Source organism: Micrasema longulum, unplaced genomic scaffold (assembly GCF_059751315.1).
Source record: "Micrasema longulum isolate JH-2025_06_02 unplaced genomic scaffold, ASM5975131v1 h1tg000306l, whole genome shotgun sequence".
Taxonomy (NCBI): domain Eukaryota; kingdom Metazoa; phylum Arthropoda; class Insecta; order Trichoptera; family Brachycentridae; genus Micrasema; species Micrasema longulum.
In genome coordinates this window covers 627001-653215 of record NW_028277510.1, presented here as the reverse complement: position 1 = coordinate 653215, position 26215 = coordinate 627001, and the positions used below count along the sequence as shown (strand labels likewise).

At 30.5% G+C, this 26215-nt stretch overlaps 2 protein-coding genes across 2 annotated transcripts in view; one reads left to right on the top strand and one right to left on the bottom strand.

Moving 5' to 3' along the window:
- LOC148282671 (uncharacterized) overlaps positions 1-26215 on the top strand; it is a 117505-nt gene that overhangs the window by 5856 nt on the left and 85434 nt on the right. The gene's annotated exons all lie outside the window — the stretch shown is intronic.
- LOC148282677 (rRNA biogenesis protein RRP5-like) lies at positions 770-24688 on the bottom strand. The gene is made up of 19 exons (XM_088224726.1): positions 24499-24688; positions 24202-24357; positions 22700-22861; positions 20701-20857; positions 19376-19495; positions 17871-18055; positions 16015-16248; positions 12022-12136; positions 11521-11709; positions 9737-9993; positions 7946-8065; positions 7761-7853; positions 7091-7429; positions 6471-6806; positions 4539-4751; positions 2689-2817; positions 2349-2604; positions 1724-1889; positions 770-1002 (listed from the first exon to the last, which is right to left on the bottom strand). Exons 1-19 carry the CDS (start codon positions 24574-24576, stop codon positions 843-845), a joined length of 3465 nt encoding a protein of 1154 aa, XP_088080852.1. The 5' UTR covers positions 24577-24688; the 3' UTR covers positions 770-842.

Sequence of the window (26215 nt, the reverse complement as noted above, 5' to 3'; positions counted from 1 at the left end):
AATAATAATAATAATCATGGTTTATTAACAGAAAATTAAAATTTCTTTATCTACTACATATATACATACTTAGGTAATAGATTTCTCTGGATTATTAATGTATGTATGTTTCTAATAAATAAAAAAAATACTGGAATAAATAAAATTGCAAAGTTACCGTTTGTTTGAACCTACATATGGCCTCAAAAGATTAAATAGACACTTTACTAGAGAACAGAAAATGGCATGACAATTTGTGGGTAATTGCTTTCCGTGCCTTAATCTAACTTTTACCATGATCAGACGTGATGCCACGATACGGCCATCATGTTTGATGAAAAAATACTTTGTACTGTAAGTGAAAAACAAAACAGATGTATTTTCATTCGTAAATTTCTAATTTATGGAATTAATAGATATTTTCCAAAATTTAGAAAGCTGCCTATTGGCCTATCTAAAGTATTGAGTTACACAGAAATAAATATGAATCAAGTTAATGTGTGTATACCTTTTTTACGCAAATGATTGAATGTGTATCGTGATTTATTTCTCTCTTTTTTAGTAATTTTTTAGGGCAAAGCAATATTTGCTATATCTAAGATGGAGTTAGTGCAGGAATAATGTGCCTATTTATTATGCGTCGGTGATTGGAATAGGCATTGTGAATGGGTCATTCGCTGGTTTAAAGATCACTTTATAAATGCTACTTCCATATTCTTTTTTCTAAAAACATTCACCTCTGTAGATATACAAAAAAAGGTAAATACATACTGGTAAAATAAAATTTCTGTTTGGGAATCAAATGTCATATTTGATAAACTTTATTATTAGAAAACATTTTATAAAATACAATGTATCTTATTTCAGCACTTAACTTTGTTAATGTACTCCATGGCCATTTCTCTTATTCGTTCTACTTGATCAGAATTTCCAAGTTTTTCTTCAATTTCAACCCACTTTTTATACATTGTCTTCATTTTTCGTAAGGGTAATTTTTGGGAAACTGCTCTTTCAAACACTAGTCTGAAATTAATGATATACATATTCACATTACAAATTGATAATTTTGAATATTGATTCAGATTCTATTCTCACCGACCCCTTTAATACAATTGCACCCTAAAAGCACAACCATTCATTAATTTTATTTTTTGCACCACAGAATTATATTAAGAAATTACAACACTAAGTACCTAGGCTTGAAAAAAAGAAAGACATTTTAATTATTGCGGTATCACAGAAAATCGAATTAAAACCCCTATGACACCATCACCCTTTAAGCTATGAGGGTTGCTTTATAAATTATCTTGTGTTTTCTTGGTATCAAAATAAAAAAGTTTTATTTACAGATTTGTTAGTTTCCAATAATAAAGTTAGTCTGTCAAAAAAGAGAAGAAAATGATTGAGGGTGCTAGTGTTCTTATAGCTTTCCTTTTATTGTTAAAAACATCAAAAGCAGCAGTAGTAAAATAGAACCTGATGACTCTTGTCATTGACAATAACAAAACAAGCCACATTCAATTTCCCAATAAAAAAAAACTAGTCATAGTTCCGATTTTTACCAATTTCTTCTAAACATTTGTTAATTGTAGACAACTATGTAATGTTTTTAAAGATAAAAAGGCACCACAGTATAGTGCATTGAGGTATTTTATTACGAAAATGGCGCTATATAAGTTATCCATAATTAATTAATTTGCCTGAATGGGGACATTATGACAAATAAATTCAATTATAACTTTACCTCAAGCTGTCAATTTTGTGTGACTTCAACAGCATATCTACATAAACACACCAAATATCAACTCTCTGGGGCATGACACCTATTATTTGCTCAAATAAAGCTTCAGCTCTTTCTGAATCCCCGTGAATGTTTTCCAAGTGAGCAAACTTGATTAGAACGGGTATATCTGTAATTAAAATAAAATGGATAATAACCATGTCACATCAATTTCTCGATAACAAATAGTTATGAATTAGTATTAATGAGTATGAGTATTGTATAATAGTATCAAACTCATGGTTGAAATTTTATATTCATAATAGAAATATTACACTGCTTTAATTTTTAAAAAAATATATGGCTTAAGGATTGTTGATAATTGAAACAAACTGCCACAAGAATTGGTATCAAGTGTAATCTTAACATCTTGACTAGATGATGTTTATAAAAAAATGAATTAATAAAATTTCAACATACCAGCTTTAAGCTGCTCACTTAAAACAATATAAACATACAAGTAACTATGCTTTATACAATAAATTTGGCTTATTAAAAAAAAGTCAAATCAGTTATTCTCTAGTAAAAAAAAAAGTGACACGACAAACGAAAATGGATGAAAAAATATAGTAATTTGAAGAGAACTTACGAGCTTTGTTTTCCAACCGACTGATGGCTTTCTGCATTACTGACCGAGCCCTATCAACAAGTTTAAGTTTATACAAAACCTCTCCTGTCAAGATGTAAGTCTGTGGATTACTTCTATACTTGGCCACCATAATATCGACCAGGGATTGCAATTCATCTTCTTTACCAGTATCCAAATACATGTCCAACATTTTAGAATGTACATCAAATGGGTTATTCATTTGTAAAGCCTCTTGAAGTGTGTGTGTAAGGGATTCCTGCAAGAAAGGCGCAGTATTTGTTGTCATTAAGAATGCATATGTAAACTAGAAGTAGTTAACATATTTACAAAAAATAGTTACCATAGTACCAAACCGATTTTCTATATTAAGTAAAGCCAGCCAGACATTAAGCTTGTCTTGTTCTTCACGGAATGATATGGTTTTGAGGGCTTTTCGACCCACAGACCTTGCCCTTTCAATTTCGGTTGCCTAGAATTCAAACAGTAAAGCTCAAGATTTACGATAAATAATTTAAAATCAAATATCATATGTTAAATAATGTATTATATAACAAACTTTTTTTAAATAACTCGACTCAAACCAGCAGGTTTTGAAACAGAACATATATTTTATAGTCGAGATGCTATCAACCAAATACATAAATATTCTTAAACAAAAATTGCTCTTAAACATAACTACATGTTGGGTTTTTTTTTCATTTTTTATGTACATATTCAGATAATTGTACAAAATATAAATTTAAAGAAGTTATACGTGTTTAGTCTTTTTCTTGAAAAGAACAAGTAAGGGGTGATCAATTAACATATATATTGAAAGGTAAACCAGATGGAGTGATTACTTTATACGCTGTAACATTTACAATTCTGCCTATGTTGAAAAATCTTCCATCTGTTGAATTTTGTGAAATAAAACCATTATTGATGAAGGTAAGATTCATATACAGTAAAACCTCATTTTTACATTCCTCGATTTTACGTTTTCCCGCTTATAACACCGAAATGTTCAGGCCCCATTTTTCTTCATACATTCTCATACAAATATTCCCCACAATTAACGTTTTTTACATTTTTCAAAAACCCGGTTTCACACTTTAAAAATTTCGAAATTCATTTGATGTGTCAAAAAAGCCAAAATTATGTCGTAATAATAATGCCGCGGCCCGCGCGCCACCGCGTGTGCCATGGAAGAAGAATAAAAACAGGTAAACAACTAATAAAGGATAAATTATTGTATAAATTCAAAGCAGATGCAGTGTAATTGACCTTTTTGTTTAAATGTTCCTAGTTCCTATTAACCTTTAGGGTTAGTCTTAATTTTCATTTGAACAAAAACGTCATATTGACTTGAACAAATCATAATACTCAGTTGACAAACGTTTAGAAACAATAAAGTTTTAATATCATTAAATTGCGATGTTTAAAACATAACAATAGAAATATTTAAAGTTATAAAAAAGATGGTTTAAAAAGCCGCTAACTATATGACAGTTGTTCTTAGTGATGCCTTAGAAAAAAGTGATACCGTATAAATAAAATTTCCCAACATTTAGGGGAAAAAATATTTTGTGTTATATTATGCAAATTCAAAATTCTATTTTTTTTTTTTTTTTTACACATATAATAATTTTAACATGCTGTTTTTAAATCAATTAAAAAACAGATTACATAATATTGTTTAAAAAATATAAAAATATTTTTAGTAAAATTATTGAAAATACTGTCAACTTCCACATATCACCGTTTTTACAATTTTTCTGGAAGTAAATGTACACTATAGTGTACCAATTTTTTTTATTTTTATTGTTATTCTTATTTTTTTCCATACATTTTTCATTTCCTTACTTTAGCGTTTTCCTAAGTTTTACACTTTTTTTTCTTGCTCCCTTGAAAAACGTAAAAAGGGGGTTTTACTGTATAGATGTTCAAAAACATAGGCAAAATGGTGAATGTTACACAGTTTGTAGTGATTATTTAAACTAACCAATGACAGTTCACAAATAAATGCCTAGTCTTCCAGACGGAGTTATTACATGCAATTAATACAAAAAATCGCAAAACAAGTCTTTGAAATTTTAATCAGTCAAAAAGATAAAAAAAATTATGTATGTGTGAAATTTGATAATTATTCATGTAATGAAATTGGACTTGATTGATGTTAGCAAGAATTTGTTCAGATGTAGTTTTACATACCTGTAAATGGAATGCCATGTATGCAATCCATAATTCACTGCTATTAGGATTAGCTAATAACAATCGTTCAAACTGATCTGAAGATTGTGGTTGACTATCAGCTTTAGAAAGTTCGTGTTCTACTTCTCTAAGTTTTTCTTCTTCCTGACGAGCTTTATCTACTTTCTCAGCTGCTGTCATTTTCTTTTTCTTCTTTTTTATTTTATCATCAACCTAATTAGAAAACATACATTTGAATACAGACATCTACTGAAGAAATATTCCACAAATCACAACTTATGATACCAAAGAAATTATACACTAAAACAATACTCCCTTACAGATTCAAAAACTACTCTTACTCAAATGAAATACATAACCCCTACAATACATCACATACAAATAATATAATCACTAGATTCTCAACACAAAGACAACTTAAACAAATACAAACTAATACCACTCTCAGACAAAGGGATTTTGAGTAATATTCAATTAAAATCTATAACCTACTTCCACTATCTATTAAAACAATTAGTAATGAGAAAATGTTCAAAAAGGCTATAAAAAATGGATAGTGGAGCTAGGTAAAAGTAAAATAGATTGTCTCATTCGCCCAAACCAATATTGAATCAACTGCTCCATAAGTGTATGGCTTATGTTAGGTTTTTATTCTTTCATTGTGCGTTTGGTAATATAAATAAAAAAGATGTACATAAATTAATTATAAACATTAATATGTAGTGTTTAAAACTGTCTAAACATTTTGTTAATTATCTCTGTTTATTAAGTTAGTCTTCTTTGTTTATTCTCAAATATAAAAATATTATCAAAAAAGTATATTGTTAAGTGTCCTCGGCACTGGCAGCCCCAGTGAGGTCACATTATTTTTATTATTAGCTATAGTTAGTGAGAGAAAAAATATGAATAAATAAAAAAAGGCAAAAATAATAGGTGCGTAGATTTTCACGGTGACTATTGTCAGTATGTTTCGTCTTTTTTGGCTGATCCCTTGTAGATTGGCATCTTTCTAATGATCTGGCTACAGTTGCAGGAGGCATCTTCAGTTTGTTTGAGCTATTTAAACTGAGCTACCATGGATGTGAAAATTTATATATCCGACAAACAGGGAAACAACGTACAACAAGGAAATGAATTGACAAACACAAAAGAGCGTGTTAACACGGACACCCTGAAAAATCAGCTATAGCGAAACACTTCTATGAAACAAGTCATTTTTTCGACTTCGGACCGGAGATTTTACATAAACCCAGAAACTACAGTGCACAAATAATACAAGAGGCGATTGAAAAACACCAACACCCAAATAACATAAACAAAGACGGTGGGCTCAAATTTAACTCATCATGGTTCCTGGCACTTCATCTGACAAACAACAAAATGACACTAAATAAAACTACTGCCGACTGCAACATGGTACTAACTACTAATACATAATATACGATAAACATATATTTTTTTCTACACAACATATAGTTTGCCTTGAAGGTGGCCCCTGGGATGGTAGCCAAAACGTCGAAACGAATTCAACCTACACGGAATCACCCAAAAAATACATATTAAAAAACAATCGTTTAAAATCTTCATTTCATTAAAGAGTTCACACCAATCTCTATTTCTTATTTAATCACACAAAAAAATATTGGTGACACTTGAATAAAAGTGATAAATTAAATAAATAAATGAGCGTATTATAGACAATGAGCACTATACACAAATAATGTTTCAAAAACATGTTATTATTTTATCAGGTGACATTTCCTTTTTTTTTTAAATAATTCTAATTAGTCTACTCTAGTCTAATCTAGTCTAGTCTAGTCTAATCTAATCTCAACAAAAATACCCCTGCTTTCTATCCAGTGCTTGTCTATAAAGAATTGGAAACAAAACACATAAAATAGTTTATTTACTATGTAATTAAAAATCTGATACCTTCTCAACTTCCGATTCACTGCTCGAGTCATTTGTATTCTTTGAAATGTTTTTAGCAATAGTGTCTGCATTTAGTTCCCAAAAGTTTCCCATGCTAGAGAACTTTGGCCCCTCGGAAGACAACTTGTTCACATTTTTTTCATTTTCAGAATTAACATTTTTTTTAACTTTATCTTCATCAGATTTCTTTTTCTTCTTCTTTTTTTCCGGACCTTCCACACTTTCCTGTTGCGATTGTTGAACCGTTTCATGTTGCTGTTTTTTTCTATTGGTAATTTCAGCATCATTGCCGAATGGGGACACTTTCCCAATACCTTTAGAGACAGCTTTTTCCTTCTAAAAACAAAATAGTTTTTAAAAAACATGTGAATAAAATACAAGCACCTAAAAGGTTTCATCGTTATCATCATCATCATCATCATAACCCAATTTTCGTACATATGTGAGTAAGTAAATCTTAAATTTAGTATATGTACATATATTTGAACCAACACCTGGGCTGAAAGAATTTTAAAAATTGACTTTTACTTGCTAATCAGCACCTAGTTATCAAAAAGGAGCACCTTATAATACCATCCACGAATATACAGTAAATAAAATAATCTTTACTAAATAATTACCGCTAATGGTTTTTTGCTTTTTTTACTTTCAGATTCAGAATCAACTGAGCTTTTGGAATCAATCAGTGGAGTTTTTACTTTCTCTCTTTTTTTCTTTTTTTCAGGAACATCAACATCAATTTTGCTGCTAAAAGTACCGTGAGATTCTGAAGATTCCTTCTTATTTTTTATCTTCTTAACCGGTTCATTGTTTTCATTATCATTTTTTGGAATGCTCTCATTTATTTCCTCCGCACATTCTCTCTTCTTTTTTTTCTTCTTTTTAGATGGCTCGGAAATAATATCACTGCATTCATTCATTTCCTCTGAATTTTTCCTCTTTTTAGATTTTTTATTTTTCTGAAAAGCACAATTATTAACAGCTATATTTTCAATATATTTATATGGCTTATGAGCATTAACAATCTCTTGGGTCTAAAAGGACCAATATCGGATTAAATTTTTTCTTGCCAACATATTTAACGTATGCAAATGTTTTTTAATTGATAATATGAAGTTTCAAACACCTCAAACAATTTATTATAACATCACAAAATAGCTGTAAAATTACTCTCCTATAATGTTGAGATTTACGACATTGGGCCTTTTAGACCCAAACCACAGATTTATTACTAACTTAATATATTTATTTTAGGTACTTAATTTAAACAAAAAGGTAAAATTAACTTACTTTTTTCATTTTGTCATCAATATGTCCTTCTTGTATGAAGCTGCCATTAATTTTACAAGCTTCAATATCAACAGACAATATTGTGCAGTTTACCTGTATTTTAATCAAAAATTATATTCAATAAATGACTAGATATAAACCAATGTAAAAATAATATTTGAAACCATAATAATTTGTATACTTACAACTTGTCCAATCAGAAAAGCGCTTGGGATGTTAGAAACAGTTTCATGGGATAGCTGGTTCTTCTGGACAATCGCCTTTACTTCTCCAAAGAATGCTACCATAACTCCGAAATGAAAATGCTAAAATAATTTGATTCATACATTTCATAATTTTACAATAAAAAACAATATTTGATACACATTTCAATTAAAATGGTAAGGTAAATCTCCTTAGGAAACTCCATTACATTAATTAGTCCCCAACTATAAAATGTAACCACCTATCTGATTATCGTAGGCAACTGAAACGGCTCAAAATAGACAGCGTAGAGACCATCACACCCTCTCACTTCTGTGCACTGTACTTCATAGTCCTAATGTAGGAGCATTTCAATGCTTATCAGTTCATGGTTTACCCCTTCTTTAATATTCTCAAAACACCCTCTTAATTCTCATCCACAATTTCTCCTTCTCCTCAAACTCATATAGTGTCCATGTGGAATTGTCCCTCACCCACTATCAAAGATGTTTCTACAGTACTGCCCTCTGTATGAGGGCAGTATCTCAGTTAGACATGTTTCTAAGAAAAATACGGTAAAAGAAAAAAAAGTGTTTTTTGTTGTAGTTTTAATACTATGCATGTCATCACTATATGTGTATGTATTAAAAGAAACAAAAAAACTGATATCAATTTAGTTTTAATATTATTTAAATTTTAAAGATAAATTAAACTTAAATAAAACTAAATTAAAGATAATTATAAACTGAAAATCTAGTTACTGAAGTTTTGATTCCTGGATTTCATGGTTCCTGAAGGAATATTGTTAGGGAGACTAAAATAAAGATTTTTTCTTTGTGATTCCGAATCTGTAACTTAACAAAATGTCGTCAAAAATGCTAGATACTTCAATCTTCATAAGGATGGCAAAGAAGTAGCTGTGTTTAACTCACGTTTGAAGAAAAATTTCCTTTTTCTTCCTTAATCTCTCCTCTTTTCCTTTCTCTTTATTTCCTTTTCCTATTAAAGTATCTATATTAATTAATAATTAAATGTGATATTTCAATCAGACATTTAATTCCCTTTCCACACTTTATGGTGCATAGGGCACTGCATTGGTACACCAATCGCAGCATGTCTTGATAATTTTTTTTACATGAAGGTAGGATGATCAGGCTTCAGGTGCTATGAAATATTCCAGTGTAAAAACCTCTTTTTAAATTAATATTTCACTTCAACCATGCTGGGAATCGCACCCGAGACCTCTTGCATGGTAGGCAAACATAGCTGAGTATACTTTATTTAATACATTTTTAAAATTAAGCAAAAAATGAACTCAATACTTAGCATTATGGACATTTGCAAACGAAGGTGTACTTTGCTAATTTTAAGAGGAAACGCGATCTGTCTTTTTTTCATACAAACGTATTCCCATATTTTCTCCCCGGAATGTGATTTATTTTACACACTGCAGATATTTTACCATTGGCGCGTTTTTTGTTTTGCTTTTATGATTAATTATTATTTTTAGAAGCTAGAACTATTCGAAAACCCATAAAAGCACCCAGTTTTATCTGCCGTCTTCGAACGTACGGTGTACAAATATAAAACATAATATTAAAAAAACGGGAAAGGTACTGATATTCTGATACTTTTTTTCACAGATCAGAGGTTCGAGGTTTGAACCCCACTCTTCCCCACATTAAATTCCTATTTTCCAATAGTGAGTCGTTATAAATGGCCCCAAAATGGAAATATTTAGGTAAATCACAAGAAAGCAAACCTTATTCTTTATCCTTATTCATTATACTTACATGTACGATTACTCCTTTGTATTGGTAGCCAACTTTAGCATCTTCATATTTGGATAAAATAACCAGTTCGGGATCCAGTAATGTAGGTTTAGCCGTCAAGTGTAGAACAGATATAGAGGGATTAACTTTCAACACTCTAGCTTTGATTTCTTGTCCCGGTTTGAACTTTTTAGCTGCAAGACTTGTGGTCACTTTGCTATTAGATTTAGTCTGTTCAAATAATCCAACATCACTGACATGCAATTTTGATATCCACCCTAATTTGATAAAAAAATACATGTTAAAGAAAATAAGTTTGCAATACATATTTCAAAAGACAAAAGGAAAGAGAATGTGGAAGTTTGAGCATTTACAGATCTTATGACCTGTCATTAGCCGGTTTATGACATCGCAATTTTTTCATTGCCTGTTTTTGAAGATCCACATCATCAATGGCAATCCATCACTGGGTCACTCAATTTTGACAACCTCAAAGGCGAGAGATTAAAACTTTTTTTTAATGTTTGTTCAGTAAAATTATGGATTTTTTTTTTAAATTTCAGTAAATCAAAATAAGATTCACTTAAATGTAATAAAAAACCCTCAATTTTACTGAGCACATACAATAAAAATATTTTAATCTTATCTAAAGTGGTCAGTTTTGAGTTATGCGGTGATGGATTGCCGTTGATGATATTCCTAAATTCTTCTCTCTGTTGAATTTGGGAAGTAAAAAAGCTGAAACCTTTATAAATGTGGAGAGTTACTATCAAATTATCTCACCTACTAGGAAATACCCAAAAATACATTTCAATTTCAACAAAATTTTCTCACTGTTTTCAAAAGCATGTGCTTATATTAACTTTTTTTTTTTTATAAAAAGAAATATTTGCGTTCTTATGATTTACCCAAATATTTAATTTTGAGGGCCATTTTCAACGAGTTGTAAATAACTCACTATTAGAAAAGGGAATTGAGTTGGGGTAGAGTGGGATTCGAACCATGGACCTTTGTTCCGTGAGTCCAAGACACTAGCCACGGGACCACAACCCGATATCTATTCAAAGACTGTGTTAAAAAAATCCCTCTGGAAACGGTAGTGTAACGTAGTATTAAGATTTTTTTAAATGAGAGAGATTATACATGAAGGCTTATATTCTATGTAGATTTATGTGACATCATAGCCGCACAAGAGTTAAGTAAAATTCATAAGATTTATAATATGTATAACAAAGAAGCGCAATATAAAATCTAAACATTTTCATGACTTATGAACTTTCATTGCCTGGTTTAAGTGATCACTTTACACACTGTTAAGTGATCCATCTCTATTACAACATTTATTGATCATAAGCAACTTCCCAGGGGGAACTTATCCAGCATATTTATCTACAAACATTTTTAAATGTTCAAAATATTGTCTAAGAATTAGTTTTATTTATTCAATGTAGGCTTGTTTTAAAAATTAATGCATCAAAAATAACAAAACAATAAATAACACCTAATTTTGTCATATTAAGAACAGATTTAAAAACATATTGAAATCAGATAAAAACTTATTGAAATCGTGGAGGACTTGCGGATCAGAGTTCCAAGGTTCGAACCCTACTCTACCTCAACTTGATATCCATTTTCTCACAGTGGGTTATTTATAGCTCGTTGAAAATGGCCACCAAAATTGAAATATTTGGGTAAATTGTAAGAATGCTAATATTTCTATTCTCTTTACAAAAAAACTTAAAAGTTAGTTTGGTTTGAGAAATATAATAGTTCACTTAAATTAGAAAGTAAAATGAAGTAAATACCTTTAATTTTTCCAAGCTTAATGGAGACACCTTTCTCCAGTACATTCTCCACAACTGCATCAACAATTTCGCCGACAGTTAAGTCTGCCATATTGAAATACTTTTGTTCCAAAATATTTTCTTTATCAGAACAGATATAGGCATAGTCCGAGAGGTGGTAATAAATTATTCGAACTGTGTGTTGACTTCCTGTAAGATAAAAGATATTTTTTAAAAGGGTTTTTAAAAAAATACTGATTATACGAGTAACGTTCTCGTGGCATGTGGCAACTCAAAATATTTTTTGGCGGCCATCAACATGACATGGGTCGATCTGCGGTCCGATTGCAATATTTGAGCTTGTTCTGTTGATCAAAAGTTGCTATTAATAACAATAAACCCGCATTATCAAGCGAGTACTTTTTCATTCCATATTCTTCTCAGTAATTGATGGGTAGAAAATCATTCCTGCAATCTACATTATACAAAACATGTATCTCAACGCATTTATTTTAATCTTACCTATGGGATAAGCTTCATTTATCTTGTTTTTTGGGTAGGCACTTTGATTTAGTTTCATAATTCCAATTATCTTGTCAAACTTCAATATTACTGATGAGGCAGTTACTTTTGTCACCTGAAATACACATAATTCTATTATATAGGATATAAGATTGTTACTAATGACAAGTATATCAATAAAAAAGCAGAAATTAACAACACTTTAAAAAATATAAATATGTTAAATAACTGAATGGAAATAGAATGATGCGACTTTATCATACATAGCCAATAAAAAACAAGCCATTTATATTTCGGTGTTTCCTGTATAAAATTCATCTGTTGTTCCGATTTTTACTGCTTTCTACTCCTTTAAGGGCCAGTTTATAAACAGTAAAACCCCTGTTTTACGTTTTTCAAGGGAGTAACAAAAAAATTGTAAAACTGAGGAAAACTCTAAAGTGAGGAAATTAAAAATGTATGGAAAAAAATAAATTACATAAAAATATCATTATTGTGCTAGACTATACTAAATATACTGCAGAAAAATTGTAAGAACTGTCATAATGGGGAATTATTCATATTTCCCAATGATTTAGTTAAAAATATTTCCCAATGATTTAGTTAAAAATATTTTGAATTTTTTCAAGCAGTACTACAATGTGTTATTTTTTATCGAACTAAAACAACTTTCCTAAATTCATTACGTAAAGAAATAAAATTTACTTAAGAAATAGAAAAAGATAAAAAATTAAACTTTCTTGACTTGTCTTTAACAATAAAAAAATAAAAAATGATTTCGAAATATACCGTAAACCAACATATTGACACAATTATTCATAATTCTTCAAATCATCCAATCGCCCATAAACATTCCGCATTCCATTCAATGATACATAGGTTAATTAACGTTCCACTAGATGATATTAATTTTAAAAAGAACTTAATACAATAAAACAGATTGCTAATAATAATGGATATAATGAGAACTTAATTGATAAAATATTAAAACAAAAACGCAAACTTATAAACAAATATTCAAATTCGACTTCCACCAAAGCAAACCCACGTAAACAATGGAGGCGAATTCTTTTTTATAAATGACATTTTTTCAAAACAATTATCAAATTTCCTACCATCAAACATTAAACCGGCTTTCTACACAACTAATAATATAGGAACATTGTTAAAAAATCACAAAGACAAAGTCCATAAATATAATAAATCTGGAAAATACCAATTAAATTGAAATGATTGCGATTCAAACTACATTGGAAAAACTAAAAGAAACTTTAATATTAGAGGAAAAGAACACTTAAGATGCTTAAATAATAATAATTTTTCTGAATTCGCAAATCATCTGATAGAAAACAATCATAACTTCAATAAAGACACTGGATTAAAAGTACTTCATGTTGAAAATAAAATATTAAAATTAGACAACTTAGAAATCTTAGAAATTAAAAAAGCGATTGATAATAAGAAAACAATAATTAATAACCAAATAAACAATATTTCTTTTAGTCCTCTCCTGGCTTACTTTGAAAATAATGATATCAGATTACCACCCGAGTAAGAAAAAAAACACTTGATTTATTGGGGCCACGTGTAGTATTTAGTGAACATGATAGAAATAAAATAAAAAGGAATCAATTCATTAGTTACGTAAACCTTGACAAAGAAGCTTGTTTGCTTTGAAACCGTTCGGTGAAAAATAAAAATTAGTCGTTAAAAACAAAGTTGTTTTATTTATTTTAATATAAAAAAAACTTGTTTAAATAATTGTATGTAGGTACTCAACCTTAAAAACAAGAAAATAAAAATTTGAATTTGCATCATTTTTATTTTTTATTTAATATAATATAAAGTTACAACATGTTAACAAAAAGAAATACATAATAAAGCAAAAGTACAGAAACAAAAAAGAAAAAGAAAATTTCAGGCAACGATTTTTTCCGTAAATATTGGGAAATTTTATTTATATGGGATTACTTTATTTGGTATGGGACCACAAAATTTCAACCGTCATTTACATCGCGGCAAAACTGTTTCACATTATGTTTATAACTTCAAATAATATTTCTATTGCTAAATGATTAAACTTTCTGCATCGTAATTTATTGATGTAAAGACTTTAAAATCGCTCTTATGTTGTTGAAATTCCACTTGTCAATGCGTTTTGAAGCTACAAGACTGTTTGTGATGTTAGCTATCATATTATATTTATCATATTTTGTAAATGTTATCAACTATTAAATATCTAAATTTAGTAAATGGGGTCTAGAATTTCAACCGTCTATGCGCTCAGTAGCTGCAAGACTTGTTGTTATCTTACTTCTATTATTATAAATTTGCTTTTTATTTCGTTTTTAAAATATCACTTAAACTTTAAACTTCACTGTTAAATAAAAAAAAAATTAATAAAAGTAAATAGGGGCTAGATTTCTTACTGTCCATGCGCTCTGTAGCTGCAAGACGTGCTGTTATCTAGCTCCTATATATCATAATTGTTATATTTCATAATTGGAGACGAGGAACTAGAATCCCAACCGTCCATGCGCTCTGTGGCTGCAAGACGTGCTGGGATATTTATTTATTGTACAGCGCCCTTGAGGTGATTTTCACAAAAATGGCGCTATATAAATTATACAAACATATATATAAACATGCGTAAACCGTATGTCACTATTGAGTAAAATGTTCAAATTAGACACTTAAACAAAATGGTCAATTACATTGCACCGACTTTGAATTTAGTTCGAGACAATAATTTACACCTTTTTTTCTTTACCTTGATTTTATCTCAATTCACGCGGCGGGGCGCGGCTCGTTGTCTTTTGACAGATTGAATGAATTTTTTTTAATATTTCAACGTAAAACCGGGGTGATGAAAAACGTAAAAAATGTTAATTGGGGGGAATATTTGAATGAGAATGTATGGAAAAAAAATGGGACCTAAATATTTTGGTGTAAAAAGCGGGAAAACATAAAATCGAGGAACGTGAAAACAAGGTTTTACTGCAAATTGTAAAATAAATATAAAACAATTTTGTTTTTAATGACTTCTTTTTTTTCTACCTACTTTATATATTTTACTAATGAATTGTGAAGTGACGTGGATACGATCTTTAAAACTAGACAGGAGTGAACTAAAGGAAATATTTTTATTTTATTATTTTTTTTATTTCTCCAAGTTGTCTGTTTTTCAGCATGAAGAACTTTTAATCCGGTGTCTTTATTTTCTAATTCATTAGTTAAGTGTACCTTGATAAAGAAGCTGGTATAGCTTTGAAACCGGTCGGTGATTAAAAACAAAGTTATTTTACATTTACTTTATTATAATGGAATACAAAGTTCGTGCTTCAAATATAAATGTAATATTCATAAATAAGCTTGACACTATTTTTAATTAATATTTGGTGTACCGTTTTTATATTTCATGCTTCAAAAATTTTTGGTAAATTATGTTTTTAAAATTATTTTTTACTTTAGAAATTATTTTACATTCTTTTTAAGGAACACTTATTTATTTGTTTACTACACTAGGTTTCAAACTGACAATTATCAGACAAAGTTCATATCTTACAATATATGTTTATTTAAATCAGTTTAATTTATGTGAAATGAAAACAAACAAACTAGCCAGAAGATTGACAAACTAAAATACAAAATTTTCTTTGTAATGACTGCTACTAACATAGGCAAGAAAAAAAAGACATACTTAGAGATACCAGTAATTAAAAAATAAACTTTCCTAAAAACCTTATTTTAATTTTGCTAGGTCGGGATTAAATTAATATTAAATAGGGTGTATTTTTTAATATATAAACCGGGCTGAAAGGGTTAAATAATAATAATAAATAATCACGGTTTGTTAACAAAAATTACAATTTCTTTATCTACTACATGTTTAAGGTAATCAATTTCTCTGGATTATGTCTAGTCTGCCTAACTAGGTACAACCTGTTTTAAGGCAGACATTTTTATGCAAAATAAACAAATACAAATAAATACCTGTGCATTTTCAATGACCGCACCAGCTTTTAAGTGAGCCTCTTCATGAAGAGGAGGTTTGAGTGTTTCAAATATCTTTCTCGTTGTGAAGAATCCAAATTTAGTAACTGGCATTACGTACAGCAGACGAGCTTTGACCCTTTTTCCGACCTGAACTTTTGCGCCTATTTGTGACACATGAATGTATCCTGTAGAATCTGAGAGCACACTTCCCTCAGCACCATCGGATAATGGCTGAAAAATAACCAAATGTTGCAGACAAGACTGGATTTTACTGGCCAGGGAATAACGAAATTCAAATTTGCACATACGTTGGGCAATGCCCAGAGTATGTATATTGTCATCTCCCTTCTATGTACGATTCACTGATGTGAAGCGTAGTCTATCTCGCTCAAATCACAGTTTTAGCAGAAATGGTATTTTTCATACAAGTTCGAAGTAAAAGATTGTGCAAAACAGAATATGCACAGTAAAGATTGCGCATGCGTAGACAGGAGTATCATCACATCTTTTGGCGCAAAATTTTATGTGATTTTTCTCAAGCCTACGTTTTCTGTGCTGTAATTCACCACTGTAATTGGGCCTCCTGGTCTGTTGTGTTGCAAAAAAAAAGTATTATGATCAATACCTCAGACTTTCCAGTCCGGGACTTTGCAGGATATTGCAGTGAAAATCACATATTAAAAAAATATTCCACATCGACCTTGCCAGAAATCGAACAATTTACACATTTTTTTATTTACTTCCATTTTATTCCCATTCACGCGGCGGCGCGCAACTTGTCTTTTGAGAGATTGAATGAGTTATGAAAAAAATTCGATGTAAAACCGGGGTTATGGAAAATGTAAAAAATGTTAATTGGGGGGAAAATTGAATGAGAATGTATGGAAAAAAAATGGGACCTAAATATTTCGCTGTAAAAAGCGGGTAAATGTAAAAACGAGGTTTTACTATATATGTATATAAAATGTCAAATAAATAAATAACATACAAGAACTAGGGAAACGATAAGCCACCTAATATTTGCTGACACATAGTAGTTGTGAGTGGAAACATTGAAGAACTAAGAATAGTGATCAAAGAACTACACGAGGCTTCAAGCTTGTTGTGAGGCTTTCAATGTGAAAATAGAGTATTCGTAATCTAATTTAAATCATTTAATTCCATCAGACCCTTCGCACACCTCAAAGTCCGATTATCTGAGAATAGGTTCTTCAGAGATATCTCACTGTTGCTTTGGGCTAGCGATATCTGCGATACAAGATAGAAATGGGTAAAGAAAATTAAAAATCGTAATTGCCAAGACATAAACATATTTTTCAAAATAAAGAAATCCCGATTAGTTTAAAAAGTGTTTAATACAATAACCATTAATTTTAACAAATTACAACAGGGATGGAGAATACCTTAAATAAGAGAATATGGAAGTCTAGGCATTTACAGGGCTTATGACCTGTCATTGGCTGGTTTAAGTGGCCACTTTACACACTGTGTAACATTCACCATTTTGCCTATGTTTGAACATCCATATTTTTTTAATTCTTCCATCTGTTGATTTTAGTGAAGTTAAAGAGCTGAAACCTTTATTGTTGCGAAGAGATTCATCTGACTGAATTATTTCACATACTAGGCAACGCCTGAAAACAATTTTTCAATTTTTAAACTTCTTGGACCAGTTGGTTTCATTACAATATTTGAGTTTGTCCAAATGTTCATAGACAAAAGACTGGATTTCGCCCCCTCGGGGATCATTAAGATTAACAAATTACAACAGGGATGGAGAATACCTTAAATAAAGGAATATGGAAGTCTTACAAACTCAAATATTGTAACCATTAATTTGATGGATATATTACCTTGTTAACATGAAAGTTTACAGCCATTCCAGGACGGAGATCAGAGATCATCTGATAATTGTGCACGCTATCGCCAGAAATGCACGTGGATTGAATGCTTTCTAAGCTGTTAGAAACTGTTACTATGGCATTTGTTCCTGAGGGTTCGCATTTCTTTATGACACACCAGATAACCTGGCCAATCTCTGAAAGTTCGAAAACATACACATTATAAATGAAATATTTAGATTGGTCTTATGTCGGTCACGACGAAAGCAAAAAGTATCACGAAAGGTAAAAGAGGTTGAAACTATAAAACATAAATTGCAGTTCGGCTGAGAAGTGTCATAATATGGTGATTCATTTTTCTTTCTAATTAATTACAAGCAATACTTTAACTGTAGGTATAAAATTGAGAATAGTTCAGAAACCACATACGCCCATCAAACAGAGGGTGACTAAACTACTCTTGAAGGAGTAGTTTTACATTTTGACCCATTTGTTTCTTTGTAGACATCGCTCAGTACGCAACTCCCGATTTGAATTCTACTATGCCGTGTTGTGTCATTTTAAAGTGTAAAAAAACTGCTGGCATCTTAAAGAAGCAGGATGGAATCACATTTCATGTGTAAGTAGCAAATGCATTACTTAAAAAAATAATTATTGTTAAGTACTGAGCGACGTCTATAAAGAAACTAATGGGTCAAAACGTAAAACTACTCCTTTTAGAGTAGTTTAGTCGCCTTCTGTCTGTATGCAGTTTCTGGACTATTCTTAATTCTATGGAGAGAACTAATGAAAATTAGACCTCTCTAAAATTAGACATTGGATCTTTAAAACATCAAATATTATTTGACATGACATAAAAATTTCAATTTTACGTAAAATAAAATTTGTTTTATTTTTTAAGTTCCAAGTTCAATAATTAAATTACTCTTATTAAATGACCCTTTACTTATCTACTCTGTTGTGTCAATCAATGTATCCTTGTATACAATAAAATTTTAGAGAAATTAAGAAATTCCTTTTTTTAAATATAATTATCTTACATTTGTGTTATGATTATATTTTTTGCGATATGGCAACATTGCGCGGCGACTTCACGCATGCACGCGGCGAAAGTGGGGCAAAGTGGGGGGGTTTCTTGGACACAGTCCGATGTATTCAAATATGATTCTACGCTCCTTCTGTACTATTCTTAATTCTATGACTGTAGGTATATATAACATCCTGTATTGACAAATAATTACTGTGCAGATAGCAAAATTATAAAAAATACTTGAGTGAAATGTAAAAAAAGAAAATAAAACTAATATATACTATAGTTCTAAGAAGGACGGGTTGTCTTAGTGACTCTCTAATTGATTTTGTATATAATTTTTTCATATGGTACAAAAATATATAATAACAAATAAGGGAGCGAACGTGGGTCTGCTTTCTAGTTGGAACATTTGCCAACTCTTGTGGGTCCATTCAAATAAGGTCCATGACTTATAGTTTTTTGTTTTAAGAAATATCTTACTTACCAATAGTAAGATCTTTATCAGCATATTTTGAAGGAAGAAAGGAACGGCAATTTGGTATTCCCATATCTACAACATAACCATGGTCTTCTATTGACTCTACAGCTGTGGATAGTAGCATTCCTGAAAAAATATATAAATCGTAATATAAAGATACCAAAAGTGAAAATTCTCGGTGATTGTAATTAATTATAGATACAAATGATGTGTGATACTTAAATCTACTAATTTGGAATAACCAGTGACCGGATTCATCGCTTTCGTGACATCTTCGAGACGGGTATATTTATTATAAAATTAAATGTATGTATAGACTGAAGACCAGTCTCAAAGATATTCAGTTACAAAAATCTATTTCCACTATGGTATTTTTATAAATTCAATGACGCCAATTTAGATTATTATTTTCATTATTTTGAAAAATTACTTTACTCCGACGCCCTTTATGAGTCACCAAAAGATTAATTGCATCATTCCCTTTCCGCACCTACTGGCGCATAGGGCACTGCAGACACGGGACACAATCGCAACGTATCTTGATCTTCAGGTACCACTCCAGGGACTATGAAATATTCTGGTGGAAAAAAACACCCTTTTGAATAAATATTTCATATAAACCATGTCAGGAATCGAACCCGAGACCTTTCGCACGGTAGGCAAATGCGCTGACCATTACACCACAAGGCCGATACATACAAATTAACTTAGATTTGCTCAATGACCTATATACACATTTTTAAGGGCCATATTGAAAAGCTTCGGAGGAAAATTTTTTATGATGTACTTTTAAAAATATCCCAATTATTTTTTTGGAAAATCGCATTTTTTAATTTGAAATTTTTAAAATTAAAAACGCATTTGATCAACTAAGCGATACACATCAGATGCAGCCTAGGGAGTGGCTGGGTAGGGGAGGGGTTTGTGCAAGGAATGCTCGTCCAAGATATTAAGGATTATCTCCATTTTCAAAAACAAACCATCACCTCGTTACCCTGTTACCCCGTAGTTGTAGGCAAAGGGTACAGATCGTCATATCACTCATTTTCAAATTGTATTATTTTTTAAATTCATAGCGTGGGCAAAAAGTCTAGTACAAGCAACTAACTGCTGGAAGTTAATTAAACTATTACTTGTTACGAGCCACGCTGCTCTAAATACCCTGAATTTAAAAACGGTTTCAGCAATTTCCGCAAAATAACTGTTTTATTTTGTGAAACTATTTTAGCTGTTTTGGAAGAATAACTGTTTCATTTTTCATGTTTCATATACTGTTATATTTTATATTGTAAAAGGCACTTGTGCCGTATAGTAAATAAACAACAACAAACCTTCTTTTAAATGGCTAAAATGAATTCCCTTGTTCACATCTTGAGGCATCATAGACAATGTGATTGAATTGCGTTTACCAACATTAGAAACTATAGACAATACTCTAACGCTAATATACTCTCCCATTTTTAGTATGCCAGGTAGTCTTGTCATGTCCTAGAGGTAGGAAAAAAAAAACGTTATTAGATTATAGCTAGTACCCTTTACTGGTGTGCCTATAACTGTAAGTATTTTTTTCTGAGATGTTGTTCTTCCTTTACTCTTACTCAAATCAGTTTATGAATTGGTCTGCTGAAATATATACATATACAGTAAAACCTCGTTTTTAAGTTTTAAAACCGTTTTTCTCCCGCTTTTTACATCAAAATACTTAGGTCCCATTTTTTTCGATACATTCTCATTCAAATATTCCCCCCAATTAACGTTTTTTACGTTTATCATACGAAATTTTTTCATAACTCGATAGATTTGTCAAAAGACGAGCCGCGCGCTGCCGCGTGAATGAAGAATAAAATCGAGGTAAATAAAAAAAATTGTAAATTATTATCTCAAACTAAATTCAAAGTAGGTGCAGTGTAATTGAGCATTTTGTTTAAGTGTCTAATTTTTACATTTTACTAAATATTGACATGCAGTTGACGCATGTTTAGGAAGAATAAAGTCTTTGCATCAATAAATTATCATGCAGAAAGTTTAAAACCTTGTCAATAGAGATATTGTTTGATGCTATAAACATAATGTGAAAAGGAGATAGTTTAAACAGTTATCATAATGTGAAAAGGAGACAGTTATCATAAAAGTGTGAAATTACTGCGATGTAAATGAAAGTTGAAATTTTGTGGTGCCATACTAAGAAAAGTGATACCATATAAATGAAATTTCCCAATATTTAGGGAAAAAATAGTTGTATGCCTTTTATGCAAATTCAAAATTTTATTTTCGTGTTTTTAAGGTTAAGTACCTAGATGAAATTATTAAGTATTTTTTAAAATTCAATAAAAAATAACACATTGCAGTATTGCTTGAAAAAATACAAAACATTTTCAATTAAATCATTGGTTAATATGAATAATCCCCAATTATGACAGTTCTTGCAATTTTTCTGCAGTATATTTAGTATGGTCTGGTACAATAATTATATTTTAAAGAAATTTTAATTTTTCTACATTTTTCATTTCCTCACTTTGAAGTTTTCCTCAGTTGTACACTTTTTTTGTTGCTCCCTTGAAAAACGTGAAACAGGGGTTTTACTGTTGTTTAATAGATGTACTGATATGTGAATTGAGAAAAACAATAATTTTGTGTGATGAATAAATCTATTTGTCAATATTTAGGACTAGATAAATAAACGATAATTAAAAATGAATAACAAGCTAGCAGAATTTTTAGAAACTCATATGTAAATGTCAATAAATGTAACACACATAGAAGATTTAAGGAAATTTTAAATGCTCAAATACAGGCTATTGCTTTAGATTTTGGATTCCCTTCTCCAACAACTTTTCTCATCTTTCAAATATTTTTAATTACATACAATACAGCCCCCATCATACCATACATTAAGTATTTTTCTATCAATTTGAAGCTAGATTTTAAAGAAGAGACATTAGTTTGTTACCGTTCAGGCAAAAGTCACTAATCTAAAAAAGAAATCGCAATTTGAAAGTTTGGAGACCAAGAATAAATCAGATTTTTGTGTTTTGGAGGTTTTATGTCCACAACATAATTAATTAATGTCTTTTTGACTTTGATAAAACTTATCATTCATCTTAACGCCCGTGAAAATCTAAGGAATTTAATCCAAATTAACACTTTACAAAAAATATAAAATACAATCACTAATAATGTAAGAAACATTTAAAAAAAGAAATCCTTTGTTGCTTTACTTAAAAATTAAGATGTTCTTTTTGTTTTCATTTCACCAAGCAGTTTACTATACAGGGGCTGTGCTAAGTTTTACTGTGAAAAGATAAGAAAATAAATGTGAACAGTACAAACCTCAATTTCATCATCAACAAAGGATTTCAGTAGTTTGGAGTACGGAGCACTAATATGACAGGCCATAACAACTCCTGACAGCCTCCCGGGAAGGGAAACTATTACTTTAGTATCAAATATGTTCATTACACGTCCCATGATGATCATTCCTTCCTGCAGAGTCTACAGAGTTAAACATAGACAATAATCAATGAAATAGAAACAGTCAGACACTAAGTAAATACATAATGTTTTAAAAAACACTCGAGGTTTTATTATTTAGCCTAATATTACCCTTTATGCTAACCGCTTTATGCTAGCCGTAAATCAGGGACATGCACTTCAAATAGGCACTTAAGCAGTGCATACTGTGTACCTTGATAATTATCAGAAAAACAGTCTCATAACTTCATAAAAACAGTCTCATAACTTCATAAAAATATTATAAGCTTGGAACTACAATATACCAGGAGCGAAGAATCAAGTTTGCATACATTGCACTGTGTTCAAAAGTTTCTCAATTAACCCCTCCCGCACGACATCCCGCAAAGTGGCCGCGTAATGTTGCTAGACAGCGAACAATATACTAACATAACACAAATATAAGTTAATTTTGTGTTATGTTATGCTTTACCACAAAAAATTTATAATAATAACTGGACTATAAAAAAAACAGGTGCTTTTATTAGGCAAGCGTAAATAAATTCGACTACCCTGGCAATACTAACAAAATGTCCATCTTGTTTATTTTCACAATCTGACAGACGGTAAAATAATTGCATTCTTAAATATTATTATTTGTGAATTCGCTACTTACACATGAAATGTGATCCCACCCTATTCCCATTTAATCCCAGCAGTATTTTGACACTTAAAAACGACACAACATACGTAAATGCTGATTTAAATTAAAATGGCATAACTGAATTTAAATTAGCAGTTGTGTACTAAGTGAGGTCTACAGAGTAACTAATAGCCAAAACGTAAAACTGATTTGCCAGTCCAGGGATTATAAAATATTCAAGAGTAAAAACACCTCATTAAATCAATATTTCATATCGACCATGTCGGGAATCGAACCTGAGACCTCTTGCATGGCAGGCAAACGCACTGACCACTACACCACGAGGCCGACAATATATGATATACAGATAAAGATAAATGGCAAAGTAATTAACAACATAATTTATGATGATGACACTGCCATTATTGCCAACAATTCAGAACATCTGCAGAAAATTGGCAACATGATAAATAATTATGGAAAAAACTTTGGGCTCAAAATGAATGCCCTCAAAACTAAAACCATGGTAGTCAGCAAACGGAGAGGCGCCAAAGTCAACCGCAGTATTGACGGTGGTGTAATAGAACAGAATAAATACAAACGCAATAAACAACTTCACAACTGCCAACAATGGAAATCAAAACGTTCACGAAACGAAGTTAAAATGGGTTCATACAAAAACACAATTTTAATCAACGTGACAGTGAAACCCCGCGTAAATATTAAATGCGATTCATACCTTTTCTGATAATCCTTCAGCTGACACTAGCTTAATCCCTTCTGTATCCGATTCGTATGAAACATCTGATAGATGTTCATCATCTTCCGATTCAGGTACAATTTTTGGGGCTCGATATTTACGTTTTTTTAGGACACGATCCGCGTTTCCTAAAAACTGCATGTAACGTCATATCATAATAAACACGAATTACATTCATAACTGAGTGTTTCATTTAGTTTATAGAGGCACATGTCAATGGCAACGTTTTAAATAAAAATCGAATATGTAAACATTATTGAACCCATTAATACTCACGTCAAACTTTTTCCTTTCATTAAAAGATTCTTTAGGCTTCTTTCCTCCCCTCGGAAAGTATTGCTCAGCTGAAACCATTTTTATCTTATTTTATTGTTTTGTGATTACATTGAACACGTGCTGGCCAACAGAGTAGGCAAGATATTTACAAAAACGTCAGGTTCAGGAATATTGAGGTTAAGTTTTAAACACAGATTATATAGTACAAGTTTTAAATAGAAAACATACATATACATGCCCATCGATTGACATTGACTATCTTCTTTTTCTTCTCTTTTGTGGCTTTTCATCCAGTGTCATGATTTTTTATTTTTTATATTTAGGTACACATTTTGATAGTAAGTCATATTATTCAAGTTAGTGTGTTAGTATCTAATATTATTACACAATTAACAACATATTTACAACTTAATTCCATTTACTTCAAGATATTTACATAAAATATTATACAGGTTTTAAAATTAAAATTATACGTTTTTATTGGGTAGGGACAGGAGAGTTTAGTTTTATGTGAGATGAGGTTGGGTCCAAAATTACTCCCAAGAACTAAGGTCGTAAAAGGAATTATCTCATCACCGTGCTGAATTTTTATGGTTGGGATTTTTCACTCTCAACAGAAAGTTAAAGCAGTTATTTTGAACAATCGATAGATCTTAGCCATGTTCCACTAACCTGACCAACTCTTAATGTTTCTTATACCTATCTAAATTTAGAATATTCTCTAGATTACTTGGGTTGTTCCTAAGGGTTTTTCCAAAATACATAAATGAAAAAAAAATCCGCGTAGGTAAAAAAGTAATCTTGTTTCTATGGAGAAACGATGCCGCTAATGTCATGCATATAGATATTGAAGAAAATTGGACTCAGGGGTGGTATTCCAAATTTTCTCTACCGCTTATAGTGGATAATTTTGGAGTTTTAATTTTTCACTTCATTTAATGGTCGCACTGACGATTAAACGTCAAATGAATGCTTTATATGTAAAACTGTTTAAAAAACGAAAAAAAAACGAATATGGTTTGGTCAATTCAACCTAATTAATTGTTTCAGGTTGCAATATTATTCTCAATAAATGTTAGTAATTCAGAAACTGCAAAATAAAAAAGTAAATATAATAAATAATAACAAAAAAGTTTAAATAATAAAATAATAATAAATATAAATAAAATGCATTTTTTAATAATTTTTAAAAAAAAATTTTTTTATTAATAATATTATTAATGATTAATAATAATTTTAAATAATTTTATTTTTCTGTATCCTTTCTAGGTTATTAATATATATCCTATATTGAGGATTCCATATAATAGAAGCATACTCTAATTGACTTCTCACATATGTGTTATAAATTAGTGCCAATGTTTTTATATTTTTGAAGTCATAAGACATTATCGCGTTAAAAAACGCATTAAAAAACCAAGCATTTTGTATGCTTTATTAATAATTACATTAATATGAATATCGAACACAAGCTTGAGATCTAAAACTATTCCCAAGTCTCTTATGACGTTCTTTCTAGGTACAATTTGATTCATTAGAGCGTACTGGAAATTTAATGTGTTATGTTAACGCGAGAAAGATATACAATTATATATATAATATGCAATTATTTATAATAAACACATACCTATATTAGCGAATTGCAATATTTTGTTATTCTGCAAGCACGGATCAATGACAAGTGTGAAGCGATGCCATGACTTTTCTACAAATACAT

Excerpts from the sequence above, each read along its gene's own strand:
- LOC148282677 (XM_088224726.1), bottom strand. The coding sequence starts at position 24,576 with ATGGTTTCAGCTGAGCAATACTTTCCGAGGGGAGGAAAGAAGCCTAAA. Across the intron at positions 8,066-9,736 it reads ACAAAGGAGTAATCGTACAT|CATTTTCATTTCGGAGTTAT; the intron begins GTAAGTATAATG and ends AAATTATTTTAG. Across the intron at positions 2,605-2,688 it reads AAAATCGGTTTGGTACTATG|GAATCCCTTACACACACACT; the intron begins GTAACTATTTTT and ends CCTTTCTTGCAG.